This window comes from Labeo rohita, unplaced genomic scaffold (genome assembly GCF_022985175.1).
Source record: "Labeo rohita strain BAU-BD-2019 unplaced genomic scaffold, IGBB_LRoh.1.0 scaffold_905, whole genome shotgun sequence".
NCBI classification, from domain to species: Eukaryota; Metazoa; Chordata; class Actinopteri; order Cypriniformes; family Cyprinidae; genus Labeo; species Labeo rohita.
The window spans coordinates 1-22,185 of record NW_026129860.1 but is presented as its reverse complement, the minus strand read 5'-3'; the positions used below and the strand labels follow the sequence as shown (position 1 = coordinate 22,185).

Genomic DNA, 22,185 nt, shown 5'->3' with positions numbered 1-22,185 from the left:
AGTTTAAAAGAAGTATACTAATAGCACACTTGAATAAACTTCTTTTTCGTAAGGGTCCCTCTATGTTTCATACCCTTCTAATATTTCGGAATGTACACACAGTATGCAAATATATGTCATCAAATTCAATTGATGGGAGTCCCATCTACATCAACAAGGGAATGTGTGGCGCAGATACGGTAAAAGTATAAAAGTAAATTCCAAGTTCTTTATGATATCAGTAGCTGATAAAAGACTTGATAAATGATAAAAGACTCAAAGTCTAAAATAATATTAGTTCGAGTCTGGAGTCGAGTCTGAAGTCTATTAAAATATGACTTGAGTCCTAGTCACTAACTTGAGTGCCCATCTCTGCTGTGAGGCAGGTAAGAATGAATGTGAGGAGATTAAAATGTTGTTGTTGTTTTAATATGTGTATTTTATTTGCAACACAGTATAATCAGAATATAGATAATTATGGTCAAAGACGCATTATTGAGCACACTGATCTTAACACAGAGACATGTCATGCACCATTGTGCCATTCTGAAAACAGATCCTGTTTAACTGTTGAAACCAGTAAATCATACCAGGTATTACTAAGCTGTTTGCTGCTTCTTTCCATGCATTCAAACAAACAAAACAAAACAAACAAGAAAAAAAAAACAGCCCCATTATCTGTGGTTATGGAGCTTATTTTACCATATTCATTTAGAACATCAACCAACTGAACATCTGATGTTGGTATAGATAACTGGTTGGTCACATAAATAATAACCATATGAATAGCATGCACCATGCATGTGTGTGACCACATTACAGATAATGAGCTCTGACGGGAAAGATAGTACCTCACGTTGGTTTCATACAGACTACTTTATCAGAGAACACGTCGATATGACTTAAAAGAAGGCACTTAAAGCTTTCTGTAGATATATTTCTCATCTTTGTGGGGCAAGTGTTCGCTGAGTTTTGGTTCATTTTTGTAGCACGTTTTAGAATAAAGTTCACTGAGACCAAGATGGCAGACAGCTCACCCTGTATGTTCTCTTTGTTTTACAAAATCATGTTTTGTTGGTATTATGAGTGTACACAAATAAAAGTAGACCCTTTACAAATGATGTATTATTATTATCTGTACAAAATGACGGAGCATTTTAAAGGAGAAGTTCACTTCCAGGGAAAAAAAAAATTACAGATAATTTACTCACCCCCTTGTCATCCAAAATGTTCATGTCTTTCTTTCTTCAGTCGAAAAGAAATTATGTTTCTTTTTTTTTTTTTTTTTTTGTAAAGGGCATTTGATCTTCCTTGCATGTTCACTTTGTAAACGGTACTTCTGCAGAGATGTAGGACAATTTTGAAGTTGGGTAAGAAAACAAGATGTGAGTTTTTTCAACTGTATTGACCGTACTGAACTGGAAAAAAAAAAAAGTTCATGCAGACCTAGACAAGAGTGCCTGAGTTTAAAAAGTATATAAAATTGTCAGTTTGTTTACAAAATGACTGATTTTTTTTTTTGCAACTTTGAGAGGCTTGTCAAGCAAAACCGATTCAAGAATTTGAGTGAACTTCACAAGGAATGGACTGAAGCTGGGGTCAAGGCATCAAGAGCCACCACACACAGACGTGTCAAGGAATTTGGCTACAGTTGTCGTATTCCTCTTTTTAAGCCACTCCTGAACCACAGACAACGTCAGAGGCGTCTTACCTGGGCTAAGGAGAAGAAGAAATGGACTGTCGCCCAGTGGTCCAAAGTCTTCTTTTCAGATGAGAACAAGTTTTGTATTTCATTTGGAAACCAAGGTCCTAGAGTCTGGAGGAAGGGTGGAGATGCTCATAGCCCAAGTTGCTTGAAGTCCAGTCTGAAGTTTCCACAGTCTGTGATGATTTTGGGTGCAATGTCATCTGCTGGTGTTGGTCCACTGTGTTTTTTAAAAACCAAAGTCACTGCACCTTTTTACCAAGAAATTTTAGAGCACTTCATGCTTCCTTCTGCTGACCAGCTTTTTAAAGATGCTGATTTTATTTTCCAGCAGGATTTGGCACCTGCCCACACTGCCACAAGCACCAAAAGTTGGTTAAATGACCATGGTGTTGGTGTGCTTGACTGGCCAGCAAACTCACCAGACCTGAACCCCACAGAAAATCTATGGGGTATTGTCAAGAGGAAAATGAGAAACAAGAAACCAAAAAATGTAGATGAGCTGAAGGCCACTGTCAAAGAAACCTGGGCTTCCATACCATCTCAGCAGTGCCACAGACTGATCACCTCCATGCCACGCCAAATTAAGGCAGTAATTAAAGCAAAAGGAGCCCCTACCAAGTATTGAGTACATATACAGTAAATGAACATACAGTGGGTACGGAAAGTATTCAGACCCCCTTAAATTTGTCACTCTTTGTTATATTGCAGCCATTTGCTGAAGTCATTTAAGTTCATTTTTTTTTCCTCATTAATGTACACACAGCACCCCATATTGACAGAAAAACACAGAATTGTTGACGTTTTTGCAGATTTATTAAAAAAGAAAAACTGGAATATCACATGGTCCTAAGTATTCAGACCCTTTGCTGTGACACTCATATATTTAACTCAGGTGCTGTCCATTTCTTCTGATCATCCTTGAGATGGTTCTACACCTTCATTTGAGTCCAGCTGTGTTTGATTATACTGATTGGACTTGATTAGGAAAGCCACACACCTGTCTATATAAGACCATACAGCTCACAGTGCATGTCAGAGCAAATGAGAATCATGAGGTCAAAGGAACTGCCTGAAGAGCTCAGAGACAGAATTGTGGCAAGGCACAGATCTGGCCAAGGTTACAAAAAAATTTCTGCTGCACTTAAGGTTCCAAAGAGCACAGTGGCCTCCATAATCCTTAAATGGAAGTCGTTTGGGATGACCAGAACCCTTTCTAGAGCTCGCCGTCCGGCAAAACTGAGCTATCGGGGGAGAAGAGCCTTGGTGAGAAAGGTAAAGAAGAACCCAAAGATCACTGTGGCTGAGCTCCAGAGATGCAGTCGGGAGATGGGAGAAAGTTGTAGAAAGTCAACCATCACTGCAGCCCTCCACCAGTCGGGGCTTTATGGCAGAGTGGCCCGACGGAAGCCTCTCCTCAGTGCAACACACATGAAAGCCCGCATGGAGTTTGCTAAAAAAACACCTGAAGGACTCCAAGATGGTAAGAAATAAGATTCTCTGGTCTGATGAGACCAAGATAGAACTTTTTGGCCTTAATTCTAAGTGGTATATGTGGAGAAAACCAGGCACTGCTCATCACCTGTCCAATACAGTCCCAACAGTGAAGCATGGTGGTGGCAGCATCATGCTGTGGGGGTGTTTTTCAGCTGCAGGGACAGGACGACTGGTTGCAATCGAGGGAAAGATGAAGTACAGGGATATCCTGGACGAAAACCTTCTCCAGAGTGCTCAGGACCTCAGACTGGGCCAAAAGTTTACCTTCCCACAAGACAATGACCCTAAGCTAAAATAACGAAGGAGTGGCTTCACAACAACTCCGTGACTGTTCTTGAATGGCCCAGCCAGAGCCCTGACTTAAACCCAATTGAGCATCTCTGGAGAGACCTAAAAATGGCTGTCCACCAACGTTTACCATCCAACCTGACAGAACTGGAGAGGATCTGCAAGGAGGAATGGCAGAGGATCCCCAAATCCAGATGTGAAAAACTTGTTGCATCTTTCCCAAAAAGGACTCATGGCTGTATTAGATCAAAAGGGTGCTTCTACTAAATGCTGAGCAAAGGGTCTGAATACTTAGGACCATGTGATATTTCAGTTTTTCTTTTTTAATAAATCTGCAAAAATGTCAACAATATGGGGTGCTGTGTGTACATTGAGGAAATAAAATGAACAGATGATTTTAGCAAATGGCTGCAATATAACAAAGAGTGAAAAATTTAAGGGGGTCTGAATACTTTCCGTACCCACTGTACTTTCCAGAAGGCCAACAATTCACTAAAAAGTTTTTTTTTTTTTTTTTTTTTTTGATCTTATCAGGTCTAATTTATTGAGATGCACCTGTAAGTATTCTTTTAAGGCAAGGCAAGGCAAGTTTATTTATATAGCACATTTCATACACAGAGGTAATTCAAAGTGCTTTACATAAAAGGAAGTAGAATAATCATAAAAACAATAATAAAAACAATAATCACAAAAAAGGAAGTAGAACAATCATAAAAAAAAGCCTTTTAAAGGCTTACATAATAAATTAAACTGTAAGTGTTTTGCAGTTTCCACAAAAATATTAAGCAGCTATTTTCAGCATTGATATAGGAGCAAATTAGCTCTAAAGGGAAATGTATATAATTAATTGTAGCAAAATTAAAATTACAATCAACTAATCTGTTTGTCCAGCGAACATTCAGTATAATTTCATATCACTTATAATAAGTTTTATTTTTGTGGCCACAGAAAATAACGGTCTTACAGTATTAATGCATTAGAGCAGTAATTGGGTGTGTGTGATAAGGGAGACAAAAGCTGTGTCCCAAAGTGGAGTGCGCGGACTCAGAAGTGCGTATTTTAAGTGCAAATGCATCACAGCGGCGCAACGAAGGCTGTCCCAAACTGAAGTGCGTGGACTCCGAAGTGCGAATTTGAAGGGCGATTGCGTCACATTGTTACAACGTAAGCTGTCCCAATTCAGAATGCACCCTCCGAAATGCGCATTCCAAGGCCGAATGCGTCACCGCGGCGTGACGAAGGCTGCCGTAATTCGAAAGCGACTTCAAATGCGGTCTCCGATTCCCAGGAAAATGAAGTGTACATCTGATGGACACTTCGCACCCTACCATATCCCAGAATCACTTGCGCGCAGATGACGATGGAATTTATATTCAAAGAACATGACAGGTGAGAGTTCTGTTGGGGAATTCACATTGAAATGTAACTAAACAAACTTTAGCACTTTAGTAAATTGTATGCATGTCCCGCTGTATCATGTTTTGTAATGTTAAGATTGCAAACCTTTCTTTATAAGTGTTTCCATTTTCTCTTGTTGTAGGACTATTTTAGAGAAAGTGAGCCTGCTGGGGAAAGACTTAAAAATACAAAGTAAGCAAGTTAATAGAGTATTTTTTCCCACTGAAATTCATTGTGCTGTTGTTGTTAACAGGCATGGTTTATTTGCTATGATTTAGGATTGCAAGTGTCACAAATTTTTAATATCTTCTTTGGTCACTTTGTCAATGAAACAATCTAATTTCTGTAGTTTATTTTTGTGATGTAAGTTAAGAATGAAATGAATAATTTTTGTACATTTTGTATTTTTGTATTGTACATTCATGTGTTAATAAAAGAGAACTAATTTTGTACAATTTGTAAATTACAATGTGTAAGTTTCTGTAATGCAGCTTATAATTTTTTCACAACACTCTTCTATACGTGTATTCTATTTTTTGTCCTGTAAATATCTTTTTTTTTTTTCACATTAAAACAAAATTGTTCTGTACGTTACTGAAAATACTTTTTACAACTATTTACATCATAGCTTAGGTTTAACATTAGAAAAACAACATCAGTTTTAAGTCCAGCCCTGCCTCCATGTGTTCTGGGGTCTTCAGGAGGTGAATCTCTTGGTGGCGAATGGCCACCAACTCCTTAGCAACTCGGTGGACAGTGGAACGAGGCATGTCAAACACTCTGCTGCCGCTGAACATTGAGATGAACAATGCATAATTTGTTTTTATTTATTCACAGTTTTATTTTTACTTACCTGCCTAAATCAGGGTTTCTAAATATGTTCACCATCAAGACAATAAACTATTATAAAATCGCACCTTGGTAACATATCAGTCAGTATTTGAACTGCTATATATTTCTGTGTGTATGGTTTTGTATTTTTTTTCATATGTATCTTTACATTATTCAAGTCAGTTCAAACGCAATGAATGCATTTAAAATTGTAATCCGGCAAGGATGCAGCAAAACAATATAATTTACCCGGCCATGCTCTTGGCCAAACCTGAGGTACATTCCCACCATGTCCTCCAGTAAAACATAAAATATAAAAACAAATATGACCAATGCTGGCTCCATAACTTAAACGTTTAAACCTGTCACCGTGTATTTCCACTGGCACATAGCGAGCAGAGTGGTGTGGGCGTTTTCAATTCATTCCTACAGAAGCTGAGCTTAAACGCTTGCACAGTGCGTTTACGCTCAACTTCCATAGGAATGAATGGAAAACACTGGCTTCGCCCTGCTTGCTACGCTGTAGTGGAAATACGGCGTCAGGATGGCAGCGCCCCTCTCGCACCGTTGCTATGCTACGCAGGTCTACTGCTTACCCTAAATCTCAGTTTAGCTTAGTGTAACAAATGATCCACTGTAGGCGAGTTGAAGTAGATGAACCCAAGTGCAGCTTTATTTACCGTGAAGACATAATCCAAATCATAATCCAATAGGCATGGCATGGCATGGCATGGCATGGCATTGCATTGCATGGCCAGATTTGAGACAAACAGACTTACCAACAGCAGGGTTACAACATCAATACACAACAAAAGACATTGGCAACATGAGGGCTACTTAAAACAAACAATGGGAGTCACATATCAAGAACAAACCAATGAGCAAACAGACACATGACTTGAACAACCATGACTTGAACATGACACATTGAACTAAGGAACCAATAGCAGGAATACATGAGGGCAAGCAAGACACAAACAGCCTGAATCAAATACAAAATAAAAGACATGAAAACATGAACATAAACCAAAACCCAAAAAAAACATGTTACACTTAGTTAAATGTACAATGCAAGTCTTGATGGTCCATTTGCTCGATGATGTTAAAGTTGCAACAGTTTTTTTCTGGCATGAGGAATGAAGAACTTGCAGAGATGTTAGCCTGACTTGCTGATGGTCTGGAGAGATCTCTCCCAGGTGGAAAGTTGGGAAAGCAATTCAATTCAATTCAATTCAATTCAAGTTTATTTGTATAACGCTTTTCACGATACAAATCATTGCAAAGCAGCTCTACAGAAAATTAAAGTTTCTACAATATATTTATTAGTAGCTTACTTGTGGTGACTATGTCAAGCTGACGTACATATGGCAGAGATAAATGGTAAAAATCAGTTAATGACATAAACACTATTAACAGTAATGAATTATATGCTGCAATCAACTTATAGCAAAATCTGGTAGTGCTGTATGTTGTTTCCGAGTTGCCATTATCTGAGGTCCTCTGAGGGGTTGGCATCAACTGTAATTCCACTTGCGTAATTCCTAGTTACCACGGGATGTCAATCAGCAGCAAATAGGGACATAATTAACATAGCTGCTGTTCAACCAAGCAAAAAATATGTTTAACCCAAGCTAAAGAATAATAATATGCATATGATCAGATATAACTGCAGTACAAGATAATGAGATGCACTATTTGAAAGTTTGGCTAAAGAGATGCGTCTTTAATCCAGATTTAAACAGAGAGAGTGTGTCTGAACTTCGAACATTATCAGGAAAGCTAATCCAGAGTTTGGGAGCCAAATGCAAAAAAAGCTCTACCCCCTTTAGTGGACTTTGCTATCCTAGGTACTACCAAAAGTCCAGAGTTTAGTGACCTTAGGGAGCGTGATGGATTGTAGCGTGATAGAAGACTAGTTAGGTATGCCGGGGCTAAACCATTAAGGGCCTTATAAGTAAGAAGTAATATTTTGTAACTGATGCGGAACCTAATAGGTAGCCAGTGCAGAGACTGTAGAATTGGGGTAATATGATCATATTTTCTTGACCTGGTAAGGACTCTAGCAGCTGCATTTTGGACAACCTGTAGCTTGTTAATTGAAAATGCAGGACAACCACCTAGTAGTGCATTACAATAGTAAAGTGTAGAGGTCATAAATGCATGAACTAGCTTGTCTGCATCAGAAACAGGTAACATATTTTGTAGCTTGGCAATGTTTCTAAGATGGAAGAATACTGTTTTTGTAACGTGAGAAATATGGTTTTCAAATGACAAGTTGCTGTCTAATATAACAAGTCAATGAAGTAATTCATAAGTCAATGAATTAAGTCAACAAATATCCTGTATTAAAGTAATCTGTACGAAACCAACGCCATGTCCAGTCTTTCTCGTCAGACCTAATTATTTTTAATTTGATCATGCCCACGAGCTACTTACGTGGATGATTATAATATCAAAAGTGTGAAGCGCACACGACGTACCACCCACATCAACATAAACAAAGCAGCGAGACTTGTCTTCATTGTTCATCTCGGCTATTTGCATCTTGTTACTGGAAGAAGACACGCTGTAAGGAGTAAGATTTATATTTCCCTCAGAGACAGAACGCGATGCGATGCACGGCAAGATCTACCGAAGGAGTAAGTCTTTCTTTTATTAGCCTACTTACGTTAGTTGTTGAGTTACTGTGACATAACTTGTACACATTATAGTAGTTAGATTTTTTCCAAACTATAATTCCTGACTACATGTGCAATCAAGTTAAACGTTACAAAGTAGGTTTCCTTTCATTGCATCGAAATGTATCACGTCGCCAGGATGTTTTTAATATTCTATAACATAAAAATGACACAATATAAAAGTAAGTGTTTACACTGTAACACTGAATGATAGAATCTAAGAATGTTTAGACAAAACTACTGTCATATACTCTGCTCACGAATAGATGTTTATGACGTGCTTAACAATAATAAATTAGTTTCCCAGACATAAAATGGTTTGTATTGTATAATACATACAAAGCATGCTTGTGTTTATGACTATAAAATCATATTAATGTATTGTAAATCAATAGGATATAAAAGTAATATTAATTTATTATTAATACTCTGTTTGTGAATAGATGTTTAACGTGCTAAACAATATTAATTAGTTTCTCCGATATAAAATGTAAATTTTTTATGATCGTATAAAGCATGTGTGATTCTATGACTACAAAATCATACTATATGTATATATTACAGATGCTCCTAATATTAACATGCTCACAGATGTTTTTTTTTTTTTTCTCTAGTGATCTGATACCTACACCACAGATGAATGCTACATGAATTCCACATGAAGAGTGCTGTATCGATATCAGATATTCAACTGCACTGATATTCTATGGTTAATAGTTCCTGGACTACTGATGATGAGTGTTACGAATCTGGTCAGTGTTCTGCGGACCGCTCACCACCAGATGTCACCCTCACTCTACTTACACACACACAGTCTGTTGCATCCCACCCCGGACTTCATTACCCATCAGCCACCACTCGTGTCACCCGCATCCAATCAGAGACTGTATAAAAGCCCCGGACCTCCCCAGTGCACTTCATGGATTGTTGTGATTGTTAGCGTTTCCTAGTTTCCTTGTATCCTAGTATCCTAGTTCCCTGTGTTTACGTTCCTGCCTGGTCATCTCGTTTACGTTTGTCTGCCGCCTGCCTTTTCGGATTATCGCTCGCATTGTTGGACTATTCTCTTGGATTGCCCCGTTTCGGATACCGTTCGCCCCTGGTTTTACTCTCGCCTGTTTTACGGACTCCCACTGTGCTTAGCCTGCGTTGTTCCTGTTTGCTTGTTCGTCTGACCCTGCCTGCATTGACCATGTATCTGTCTCGTCCCATTAATAAAAGCGTGCATATGGATCCGCTCGCCTCTCGTCTCATTCACTCCGTTACAGAACAATCCATCAACACAGGATCCAGCAGCTTTCACCCCGGACATTCATTCGACATGGACACTGACAGAATTCTTTTCCGGATCAAACAAGGACCACACACACTAGAGCAGTATATCCGTGAGTTTCTGGCCATTGCCAATTTTTCCACCCTACCGGACTGTACTATCATGGAGATTTTTTGTGATGGTGTCAACAAGCCACTGAAGGCGAGACTAAGATGCGAGGGTCCGCGTTCATCACTCGCGGATTTTCTGAACTTTGCACTGTTGTGTGTGGGTTCGCCGTGCACCGTGGGGGTTGCGCAGAGGGAGCGCGACAACGCGGCTAGGGCGACCGCGCGTCCCACTCGCAAATTGGTGGTCATGCCTGAGCACGATGCCGCGAACGCGCTAGCCGCCTGGATCGCTCGTGAAATGGCGGCCGTGACGGAGCGCGCTTGAGCAATGGCGGCGACAGCGGTGCCCGTTCACAAGATGACGGCGGCGCCAGCACGCTCACAAGATGGCGGCGACGGCGGAGCCCGTTCACAAGATGGCGGCGAGGACAGAGCTCCGTCCCGTCACAGCCGCCATACCAGAGCCATATAAAGTTGCAGCTGCATTTCCTGAGTCAAGTCAAGTTTCCAAGTCAAGTCAAGCTGCAGCTGTATTTCCTGAGTCATGGCAAGTTTCCAAGTCAAGTCAAGTTGCAGCTGTATTTCCTGAGTCAAGTCAAGTTTCCGAGTCAAGGCAAGTTGCTACTGTGTTTCCTGAGTTAAGTCAAGTTTCCAAGTCAAGTCAAGCTACAGCTATTGTTCCTGTGTCAAGTCAAATTACAGCTGTCGCCCCTGTCCCAAGTCAAGTTACAGCCATCTTTCCAGAGCCACTGCACAAGATGGCTGCCACGCCAGAGCCACTGCACAAGATGGCTGCCACGCCAGAGCCACTGCACAAGATGGCCGCCGTCTCCAAGCCACTGCACAAGATGGCCGCCGTCTCCAAGCCACTCCACAATATGGCTGCCATTCCAGAACCTGTGGTCCGCACCCGGACGCCACCTGTGGTCATGATGGCCCACGTGCTGGACACACCCCTAATGACGGTATGGGCAGCTAAAGTGGTGCTCCATGTCGCGGCGGCTACCCCTGAGTCAAGTCAAGCCAAAGCTGTCGTTCTCCATGAGTCAAGCCAAGTCACAGCTGTTCCCCACGAGTCAAGTCACGTTTCAGCTGTTGTTCCTGAGTCAAGCCATGTTGTTCCTGAGTCAAGTCACGTGACAGCTGTTGCTCCTGAGCCAAGCCATGTTGTTCATGAGTCAAGTCCCAGTACAGCGGATGTCCATGAGTCAAGCCAGGTTGTAGCAGATCCTCATGAGCCAGGTCAAGCTGCTGCTGTTATTCCAGAGCCAAGTCAAGCTTCAGCCGCTGCTCTGGAGTCAAGTCAGGCTACAGCTGTAGCCTTCAAGTCCAGTCAAGCTTCCAAGTCCAGTCAAGCTTCCAAGTCCAGCAACGTCAAGGCTGTCGTTCCTGCGTCAAGCAACCTCAAGGCTGTCGTTCCTGAGCCAAGTAAAGTCATTGTTAACCTTCACAAGCCAAGTGAAGTCAGGGCCGCTCTTCCTGAGTCAAGCAACGTTACAGCCGTGGTTCCTGAGTCAAGTAAAGTCATTGATCTTCACAAGCCAGTTCAAGTCACCGCTGGTCTTCACGTGTCAGATCAAGTCACTGCTGATCTCCATGAGCCAAGTCAAGTCACCACTGATCTCCATGAGTCAAATCAGGTCAGTACTGATCTTCACGCATCAAGTCAAGTCACAGCCGATCTCCACGAACCAAGTCAAACCACAGCTGATCTTCATGAGTCAAATGAAGTTATTGCTGCTGTTCCACAGCCAAGTCACGTCTCGTCTGACCCCCCAGAGCCTTACCATGCCCCGTCCGACGGCCCAAAGTCAGGTCATGCCCCGTCCGACGGCCCAGAGTCAGGTCATGCCCCGTCCGACGACCCAGGGTCAAGTCACCTCTTATCAGACATCCCACGATCACGGCCTATCATGATAGCCAGCGTACTGGACCCACCACAACCTCCCGCTGCTGCTCTTCCTTTAATGGCGGTTGCCATCTGGTGTGTGTGGGCTGCACACTGTGCCTCTGAGGTCACGTCTGTTCCCAAGTCAATCCCTGAGGCCATGTCTGTTCACAAATCAACCCCTGAGGCCACGTCTGTTCACCAGTCTGCTCCAGAGCTCCCGTCTGATCTCAAGCCTGCTCCAGAGCTCCCATCTGATCTCAGGCCTGCTCCAGAGTTCCTCTCTGATCTCAAGCCTGCTGCAGAGCTCCCGTCTGGTCTCAAGCCTGCTCCAGAGCTCCCGTCTGATTACAAGCCTGCTTCAGAGCTCCCGTCTGGTCTCAAGTCTGCTCCAGAGGCCTTCCCCATCGGAGAAGCTGCGCCAATGCCTCCAGAGGTGTCGGCGCCTGCCGTAGAACCTCTTATGGAGGGGGCGTTAACCGCTAAACTCTCTACTTCTCCCTTTTTTCTGTCTGCATCCACTGTCACTGTTCTCCCCAGGTCCCAGTTTATGACGCAGCCTCCTGTTCCGCCCCGGAGGGCTGCGGCGCCTCCTGTTCCGCCCCGGAGGGCTGCTGTGCCTCCTGTTCCGCCCCGGAGGGCTGCTGCGCCTCCTGTTCTGCCCCGGAGGGCTGCTGCGCCTCCTGCTCCGCCTCCTGTTCCGCCCCGGAGGGCTGCGGCGCCTCCTGCTCCGCCTCCTGTTCCGCCCCGGAGGGCTGCGGCACCTCCTGCTCCGCCTCCTGTTCCGCCCCGGAGGGCTGCTACGCCTTCTCCCCCTATTCTGTCTGCCTCCTCTGTCCCTGCTTTCCCCAGGTCCCAGACCGTGATGCAGATTCCTGTTTCGCCCTGGAGGGCTGCTCCACCTCCTGCTCCGCCTCCTGTTCCGCCCTGGAGGACCGCTCCGCCTCCTGTTCCACCTCGGAGGGCTCCTGCGCCTCCTGCTCCACCCTGGAGGGTGCCCGCGCCTCATGCTCTGCCTCCGGCTCCACCCTGGAGGGCTCTGGCGTCGCCTATCCCGCCTCCGGCTCCGCCCTGAAGGCTCCGGCTCTGCCTCTGGCTCCGCCCTGGAGGGCTCCTACTCCGCCTCCGCCCTGGAGGACCCCTGCTCCGCCTCCGCCCTGGAGGGCCCCTGCTCCGCCTCCGGATCCGCCCTGGAGGGCTCCTGCGCCTCCTGCTCCACCTCCGGCTCCGCCCTGGAGGGTTCCTGCTCTGCCGGTCCTGCCTCAATCACCGGGTCCTCCACAGGGACCTGGTCCTCCAGCCCTCGCCCTGTCTGGCTCCCGCCCCACCGCTCCCCTGGATTGTTATTCTGTTGGAGCGTCTGGAAGCCGCTCCTTGGGGGGGGGGCCTATGTTACGAATCTGGTCGGTGTTCTGCGGACCGCTCACCACCAGATGTCACCCTCACTCTACTTACACACACACAGTCTGTTGCATCCCACCCCGGACTTCATTACCCATCAGCCACCACTCGTGTCACCCGCATCCAATCAGAGACTGTATAAAAAGCCCCGGACCTCCCCAGTGCACTTCATGGATTGTTGTGATTGTTAGCGTTTCCTAGTTTCCTTGTATCCTAGTATCCTAGTTCCCTGTGTTTACGTTCCTGCCTGGTCATCTCGTTTACGTTTGTCTGCCGCCTGCCTTTTCGGATTATCGCTCGCATTGTTGGACTATTCTCTTGGATTGCCCCGTTTCGGATACCGTTCGCCCCTGGTTTTACTCTCGCCTGTTTTACGGACTCCCACTGTGCTTAGCCTGCGTTGTTCCTGTTTGCTTGTTCGTCTGACCCTGCCTGCATTGACCATGTATCTGTCTCGTCCCATTAATAAAAGTGTGCATATGAATCCGCTCGCCTCTCGTCTCATTCACTCCGTTACAATGAGTTTTGTTTCTTGAACCCATGAAAAGAAGCAGCAATCACTTAAATATCAGGTATAATTTACTTTTCACTTGTTGAACAGAATTCAGAAAACAGTTTTCAGGAATGACACAAAGTCTGTTCATGTCTCTGTACATGTAACATCAGTGTAGTCAATAATGTGCTTTTGACCTTCATTGTGTAAGTTTTGATTATACTGTGCTGTAAATAAATACAAATAATCTAAAACTCCATTCTTTGAATCTTCTCGCATTGTTTCTAGTCAAGTCAAGTCAAGTCACCTTTATTTATATACCGCCTTTAACAATACAGAATTGTGACAAGGCGGCTGTACAGTATTAAATAGGAAACAGTACATCAACAATGCCAAAGGCAACATTAAACACTCACATTATAGGTAAAGGTAGTTAATCAAAAACAATAAAGTAAAATGCAATATTGTGTTAAGAGAAAGTGTCCCCAACTAAGCAAGCCAGAGGCGACAGCGGCAAGGAACCAAAACTCCATCGGTGACAAATGGAGAAAAAAACCTTGGGAGAAACCAGGCTCAGTCGGGGGGCCAGTTCTCCTCTGGCCAAAGTTCCCGTGGTCTTGTGCCGACAGCCGTCTAGGTGATGTGGTCTTTAATGTGGATCCGTCTCTGGGGCTCATCTAGTTGATGTGGACTCCGCTGACATTCAGGGCTGTAGAGGTCGTCTCTAGGTGCTGATCCACCGTCTGGGCTGGGTTCGGACTGGATCCGGGGGACTGCAGTGAACATCTGATCTGGATACGGACTGGATCTGGTGGTTAATGTGACCTCGGAATAAGAGAGAAACAGACTAATATTAGCGTAGATGCCATTCTTCTGACGATGCACTGAGTACATCGGGTGTTATGGGAAGTGTTCCCGGTTCCGGTTGACCTAATTAGTGCAGCCTAACAATCCTTTAACGGATTTGAATTATAAGAATATGTTGATTTGTTATGTGTAAGCAAGGTTAAAGAGATGGGTCTTTAATCTAGATTTAAACTGACAGAGTGTGTCTGCGTCCCGAACATTGTAGGGTAGATTGTTCCAGAGTTTGGGCGCTAAATAAGAAAAAGATCTGCCGCCCGCGGTTGATTTTGATATTCTCGGTATTATCAAATTGCCAGAGTTTTGAGAACGCAGCGGACGTGAGGGACTATAATGCGATAAGAGCTCACTCAGGTACTGGGGAGCTAAACCATTCAGGGCTTTATAAGTAATTAGCAAGATTTTAAAATCTATACGATGTTTAATAGGGAGCCAGTGCAGTGTAGACAGAACCGGGCTAATATGATCATACTTTTTGGTTCTAGTAAGAACTCTAGATGCTGCATTTTGGACCAGCTGGAGTTTGTTTATTAAGCGAGCAGAACAACCACCCAATAAAGCATTACAATAATCTAACCGTGAGGTCATAAACGCATGAATTAATGTTTCAGCATTTGACATTGATAGCATAGGTCGTAGTTTAGATATATTTTTGAGATGGAAAAATGCAGTTTTGCAAACACTAGAGATGTGGTTTTCAAAGGAAAGATTACCATCAAATAGCACACCTAGGTTCCTAACTGATGACGAAGAATTGACAGAACAGCCATCAAGTATTAGACAGTGTTTTAGGTTATTACACGCTGAGGTTTTAGGCCCAATAACTAACACCTCTGTTTTTTCAGAATTTAGCAGTAAGAAATTACTTGTCATCCAATTTTTTAACTCAACTACACAATCCATTAGTTTTTCAAATTGGTACGTTTCGCCAGGCCGCGAAGAAATATAGAGCTGGGTATCATCAGCATAGCAGTGAAAGCTAACACCATATTGTAAAGCGTAAAGAGTAACGGCCCTAGTACTGAGCCTTGTGGTACTCCATACTGCACTTGAGATCGATATGATACCTCATCATTTACTGCCACGAATTGATGGCGGTCAGATAGATACGATTTGAACCATGCCAATGCACTACCACTAATGCCAACATAATTCTCAAGTCTATTCAAGAGAATGTTGTGGTCAACAGTATCAAACGCAGCACTAAGATCCAGTAGCACTAACAGAGAGATACAACCACGATCGGATGACAAGAGTAGATCATTTGTAACTCTAATAAGAGCAGTCTCAGTACTATGGTACGGTCTAAAACCTGACTGAAAATCCTCACAGATATCATATTTCTGTAGGAAGGAAGATAACTGTGAGGATACAACCTTTTCTAATATCTTTGACAGAAATGGGAGATTCGAGATAGGTCTGTAATTAGTTAATTCGTTGGGGTCAAGTTGTGGTTTTTTAATTAGAGGCTTAATAGCAGCCAGTTTGAAGGTTTTGGGGACATATCCTAATGACAGTGATGAATTAATAATATTTAGCAGAGGATCTATGAGATCTGGAAGCAAGTCTTTTAGTAGCCTAGATGGAATAGGGTCTAGCATACAAGTTGTTGGTTTAGATGATTTAACAAGTTTATACAATTCTTCCTGACCTATAGTAGAGAATGAGTTGAATTGTTCCCCAGGAGATCTACAGCGCACTATCTGATGCGACACTGTAATTGACGGCTGCATAGTGACAATTTTGTCTCTAATTGTATCGATCTTAGAAGTAAAGTAGTTCATAAAGTCATTACTGCTATGCTGATGGGCATAGTCAGTGCCTGTTGGTTCTTTATTTTTTGTTAACTTAGCCACTGTATTGAATAAATACCTAGGGTTATGTTTGTTTTCTTCTAAAAGAGTCGAAAAGTAGTCAGATCTGGCCGATTTTAACGCTTTTCTGTACGATAGGGTACATTCCCGCCAAGCAGTACGAAAAACCTCTAATTTTGTTTTCCTCCAGCTGCGCTCCATTTTCCGGGCTGCTCTCTTTAGGGCGCGAGTGTGCTCGTTATACCACGGGGTCGGACTATTTTCCTTAATCTTCCTTAGGCGCAGAGGAGCGACCGTATCTAGAGTCCTGGAAAAGAGAGAGTCAATAGTTTCTGTTACATCATCAAGTTTTTCTGAGCTATTGGACATGCTGAGGAATTCAGATAAGTCAGGAAGATTACTTAGAAAGCAATCTTTTGTAGTAGAAGTGATGGTTCTACCATACTTGTAATAAGGAGTTGAATTTACAGTTTTAGTCATCTGGAGAATACACGAGACTAGATAATGATCAGAGATATCATCACTTTGCTGCAGAATCTCAACGGCATTGACATCAATTCCATGTGACAGTATTAAGTCTAAAGTATGATTTCGACAATGAGTGGGACCGGACACCTGTTGTCTAACTCCAATAGAATTTAGAATGTCTGTAAATGCAGCTGCCAGCGCATCATTTTCAATATCAACATGGATGTTAAAGTCACCTACTATTAAGACCTTATCTGTAGCTAACACCAGCTCAGATATAAAATCAGCAAATTCTTGAAGAAAATCTGTATGGTGCCCTGGTGGCCTGTATAAAGTAGCAAGTACAAACGTCATAGGGGATTTATCATTAACAATTGTTTCTCTGGATAATGTTATATGAAGCACCATTACAATTTCAAATGAGTTATACTTGAAATTCGCTCTCTGTGAAACACTAAAAATATTGCTATAAATTGTAGAAACACCTCCCCCCTTTACCTTTTAGACATGGCTCATGTTTATAACAGTAATCATGAGGAGTAGACTCGTTTAAGATAATGTAATCATCTGATTTTAGCCAGGTTTCTGTCAAACATAGCACATCTAGATTATGATCAATGATCATATCATTTACAAAAGGCGCTTTTGTCGAGAGGGACCTGATATTCAAAAGGCCAAGTTTTATCATTTGTTTCTCTGTATTATGTAAGTTTTTTATTTGTTGAACGTTGATTAGATTGTTACTCTTAAATTGGTTTGGACGTCTTTTGTATTGTCTAGCTCGGGGGAACAGACACAGTCTCTATAGCATGATATCTAGGTGAAAGGGTCTCTATGTGCTGAGAATTAACTGATTGTGGTGACGTGAGGCGGCTAGCAGACGGTCGGATTAGCCAGTCTGTCTGCTTCCTGACCTGGGCCCCAGTTAGTCAAGTGCAAACTCTAAGACTATATGCCATATTACTAGAGAGAAGAGCAGCACCACCCCTGGAGGGATGAAGACCATCTCTTTTCAACAGGTCAGGTCTGCCCCAAAAACTTGTCCAATTGTCTATGAAACCTATGTTATTCTGCGGGCACCACTTAGACATCCAGCCATTCAGTGACGACAGTCTGCTATGTATCTCGTCACCACGATACGCAGGGAGGGGGCCAGAGCAAATTACAGTGTCTGACATCGTACTTGCAAGTTCACACACCTCTTTAACATTATTTTTAGTGATCTCCGACTGGCGAAGTCGAACATCATTTGTGCCGACGTGAATAACGATCTTACTGAATTTACGTTTAGCATTAGCCAGCACTTTTAAATTTGCCAAGATGTCAGGCGCTCTGGCTCCCGGTAAACATTGGACTATGGTGGCTGGTGTCTCTATTTTCACGTTCCGTACAATAGAATCGCCAATAACTAGAGCACTTTGATCCGGTTTCTCAGTGGGTGCGTCACTGAGTGGGGAGAACCTGTTTGATGTTCTGATCGGAACGGAAGAGCGGTGTTTTGACCCGCGACTATGCCGTCTCACAGTCACCCAGTTGCCCTGCTGCAAAGGCGAAGTTACCGGAACCGAACAATGTACGGGACTTCCTAAGCTAGTCGCATCCAAAGCCGTATCTAATGCCCTCACATTCTTACTATCCTCGATTAAAGTTTGGATGCGTGTCTCTAGTTCTGAAATCTTCTCTGTCAGCCTAACTATTTCCCTGCATTTATCACATGTGAATCCCTCGCTGCCGACAGAGATTGATAAACTATACATATGACAGGTGATGCAGGTTACCAGGAAAGGAGAAGAAGCCATTACTCACCGTAGATGTAGAATGATTTCAACTCACCACTGTTGTCTGATGAACTTGTGTAGAAAAAGGCGTAGAGAAAAATTAAAAATGAATGGCAAGCTAACCGGCTAACACACTACAAACACGCTGCACTCACGGTTGTACAATAAAAACGAGCGATCAACGAGAGCGAGGGAAGAAAGGAAAGCGGTAGTAGACGTGAATAGACAGTCACAGTCTCACTGATGGGCCATTAGAGGAGGGCCTTTTGTCTAAATGTGTGAATCACTAAATATTCATGGCCGTTTTCACTCCCTTGCATTTTCCCTTTCGATCACAAAACATGCCTTAGAAAATGTAAATCAATGCAAGTTGCAACTTTGAAGTCCTGCCGGCGTCCTGTGGCATCACAGTTGGACTGGATGTTTCCAGTCCTCTCCACATGATCAGTAACCAGAAGAATGGACCAAGAGGGAAGAATAAGTGGGAGGTCACTTAATGTTGTGCCCTTTTAACTTGTGGCCAAGTCACACATTCTGAGATTGGCTTGACCAATGAAAAAGGTGTACATTTTGGAGTAAAAAAGTGAAGAAAGCTGACTCATTTGCATGATCAGAGAGAGCTGACTGTTTGGTGTCCTTTTTTTATCTGATGCAGTTATAAAGATGTGGTATAGAGCATCATTCAAGAAGTTAAAAGACTATAATTTTAATATGAAATTTGATACCAATGTGCTAATAATTCCATCATAAAACATACATAAAACAGTATACCATACAAAAGACAATTTACAAAAAACGTAATAATACCCCCATTTGGCCTCATTCATGAAATGTGAGCAGAACGATTTTTTTTTCCAAACAAATAAATAAAATAAAAATAAATGTAATCTCAGAATTCTGAGAAGAAAGTCAGAATTGTGATATAAAATCAGAATTGCAAAGTGTAAAGTCTGAATTGCAAGAAAAAAATCTGAATTTTTAGTTTACATTTCATTTTGAAATGTTTGTATATCAGAATAATGCATCTCTTAATAAAAAATAAAAAAATGTTTAAATGGTAGAGTATATCCCAGTACTGTCTGATTACATCTTAAAATGTGCTTAACTCTTTAGAATTATTAGAAAATTGCAGTCAGTTTAACAGAGAATTAACTTGACTTTGATGCTTCAGGTGACATATTTGTGGTGCAGTGGGACAAAGTGAGGCTGAAAGATCGAGAGACAGAAGGAGCTTTCACCTTCCAGACTGTTCTCTGTCGTAACGGGACCATTGTTTTCAGCTACAAAGACGTAAGTCAGATTCTGCACTTTCATTTAACCAAGATCAATTAAACACACATATAGCAAGCAGTACTGTGTACATGCAGTATAGAGCACATAGAGTATTACTGTGAAAATGTTATTGCCAATCACAGTTTTTCATCAAAAGAGTGTGAAATAAACTGCTCACAGACCATTACCCTAGCCTAGCATATAAAATTTACAAAAGAAAAGCAAATATGATTTTGATAGTGTCCAGTTTCCTCCTTTTGACATTTCATAACAGGTTCCTTTGCCTGTGGAGAAAATCAACTCCACTGAGCATCCAGTGAAAGTGGGGCTGTCTGATGCCTTCATGGCAGTTTTGTCTTCTCCACAGTCTCCAGGTCAACTGACAGTTAATAAATTCATAGTACATTTACACTGGTATCCTTTATTCCATTACTTTAATGATGTGTCATCAACAGATGCTAAACGACGGACTATTTATGAATACCATCGGGTAGAAATTGACACAACAAAGATCGGTAATAGCTCAGCATTTGAGTTTACCCCCTTACCAAGTGAGTAAATTGATCACAGCTTGCCTTTCTCTTCTTTACAACAATCACAATTGCTCATACTGAAAACAACTATTCATGAATTTGACTATTTATAGATTTGCACCCTGACATTAGACGTTATATCCTGTTTTATGCTAGCCTGCCTCCAGCACAATACCTGCGAACAATGTCTCCAGTCCAACTTGACATCAGGCTGTGGATGGTGCAATACTCTACAAAGGTAGCAGCATTAGATCTCAATATCCGCTGTGTGTTTCTGCAGAATTCACGTAAGGCATTTGTTCTCTCCTGACAACTGAATGTATGTGTCAATAATCTTTCAGGTGTTCAAATGGAATAGATCGATACAGGCAAGAATGGCTGGACTACAGTTGTTCAGAAGAGGTATGGACAAGTCACCAAATATGCATACAGATGGTACTCAACCAGAATGAGCTTTTAACTGCTGTGGGTACTGCTGCCGCTGCATCTGCAAGACTTTGACAAGTTATCTGACAAATGCGTCAAAGTGCAGTTTCACGAGTAGGAGTCAGCTTTGCCTTGCCAATGGATTATATTTGATAGCTGATAGTATTAAAAAAGAAAAAACCCTCTGGTTAAAAAAAAAAAACAAAACAAAAAAAAAAAAAAGAAAAATTAACTCACCTCAAATAAACTAAAATTATATATGAAGAGTTTGGTTCCAAAATGCGATAAATGCCATTTTTTACAAAATTGAGTTCCTGCCAAAATCAGTATTGTATCTGGTCGGTATTGAAAAGGCAGTTTTTAATTTTACACAAAATGCGATATCCGCCGTGTTATTCTGTCATATTTTCTCCCTTTTTCTCCAAACCACAACAAACGCCAGTCCCCCTTCTCTGCAAAATGCGATATATCCGCTCAGCCAATCACAGTGCAGCATTTCATGCATTGTAAACAGTAAAGGACCCGCATCCTAGTTTTCAACGTTGAGTAATGTATCACAGACATATCTGACCTATCATTTCATAAAGTGTGAAGAGAGTGTAAATAAGAGATTCATTGTGCAGTGTAGACAGTTTGTTGATTATAATGGAACTTTGTGAGATCACAATGAACTAAGATGAGTGACAGCTTTGAATTATTTTAAGCTAGTTTGTAAATGAGATATTGATTTAATACAACAGTTAAATAAACAAGTTAATATTAAGTGACTTACATTGTCTGATTATAACACTATTGCCTGATTTTGCTCTTTTTCATTGTCAAAAATAGTTTGAAACAAAGTCACAACTGAGCCGCTGTGCATCGTTTTGTTTATGAATGAACGTGCATTTTCTAGTGAGTCAATGAATCAATTACCCATTCATAAAAAGAATCACTTGCTTTATTCCTGAAAGAATAAGCCGTTTGAATGAATCAAATGAATAATATGATTCAGAAATTAAATCAGTGACTTGCCGCCACCTACTGGCAGTATTAGTTTCATTTTTATCTTCTTTTTAAAATCATTTAATATTGCTATCTTCAAAATTAAATATTTAAAATAGGGCTGTCAACGATTAATCGCGATTAATCGCATACAAAATAAAAGTTTAAGTTTGCCTAATATGTGTGTGTGTGCTGTGTGTAATTATTATGTATATATAAATACACACAAATTAATGTGTATATATATGAGAAATATGTTATTAATATACAAAATGATTTTATTTATATATAATATAAATTATATAAAAATTATAATAAATACATATGCTTGTAAATATTTCTTAAATATATATATGAATGTGTTTGTATTTATATATACATAATAATTATACACAGTACACACACATATATTAGGCAAACTCAAAGTTTTATTTTGTATGCAATTAATCGCGATTAATCGTTGACAGCCCTAATTTAAAACATTAATCTCAACAAGAGTTTATGA

General features: G+C 41.7%; 1 protein-coding gene across 1 annotated transcript; it reads left to right on the top strand.

Moving 5' to 3' along the window:
* Positions 1-4,823: 4,823 nt before the first annotated feature.
* On the top strand, positions 4,824-20,672 carry LOC127162356 (plexin domain-containing protein 1-like; the record flags this gene model as incomplete). The annotated part of the gene is made up of 7 exons (XM_051105156.1): positions 4,824-4,858; positions 5,010-5,059; positions 19,637-19,755; positions 20,012-20,111; positions 20,193-20,288; positions 20,427-20,508; positions 20,612-20,672. Coding segments are annotated over exons 1-7 (543 nt in total), but the record flags the coding sequence as incomplete, so codon positions are not given.
* Between the last annotated feature and the right edge of the window lie 1,513 nt (positions 20,673-22,185).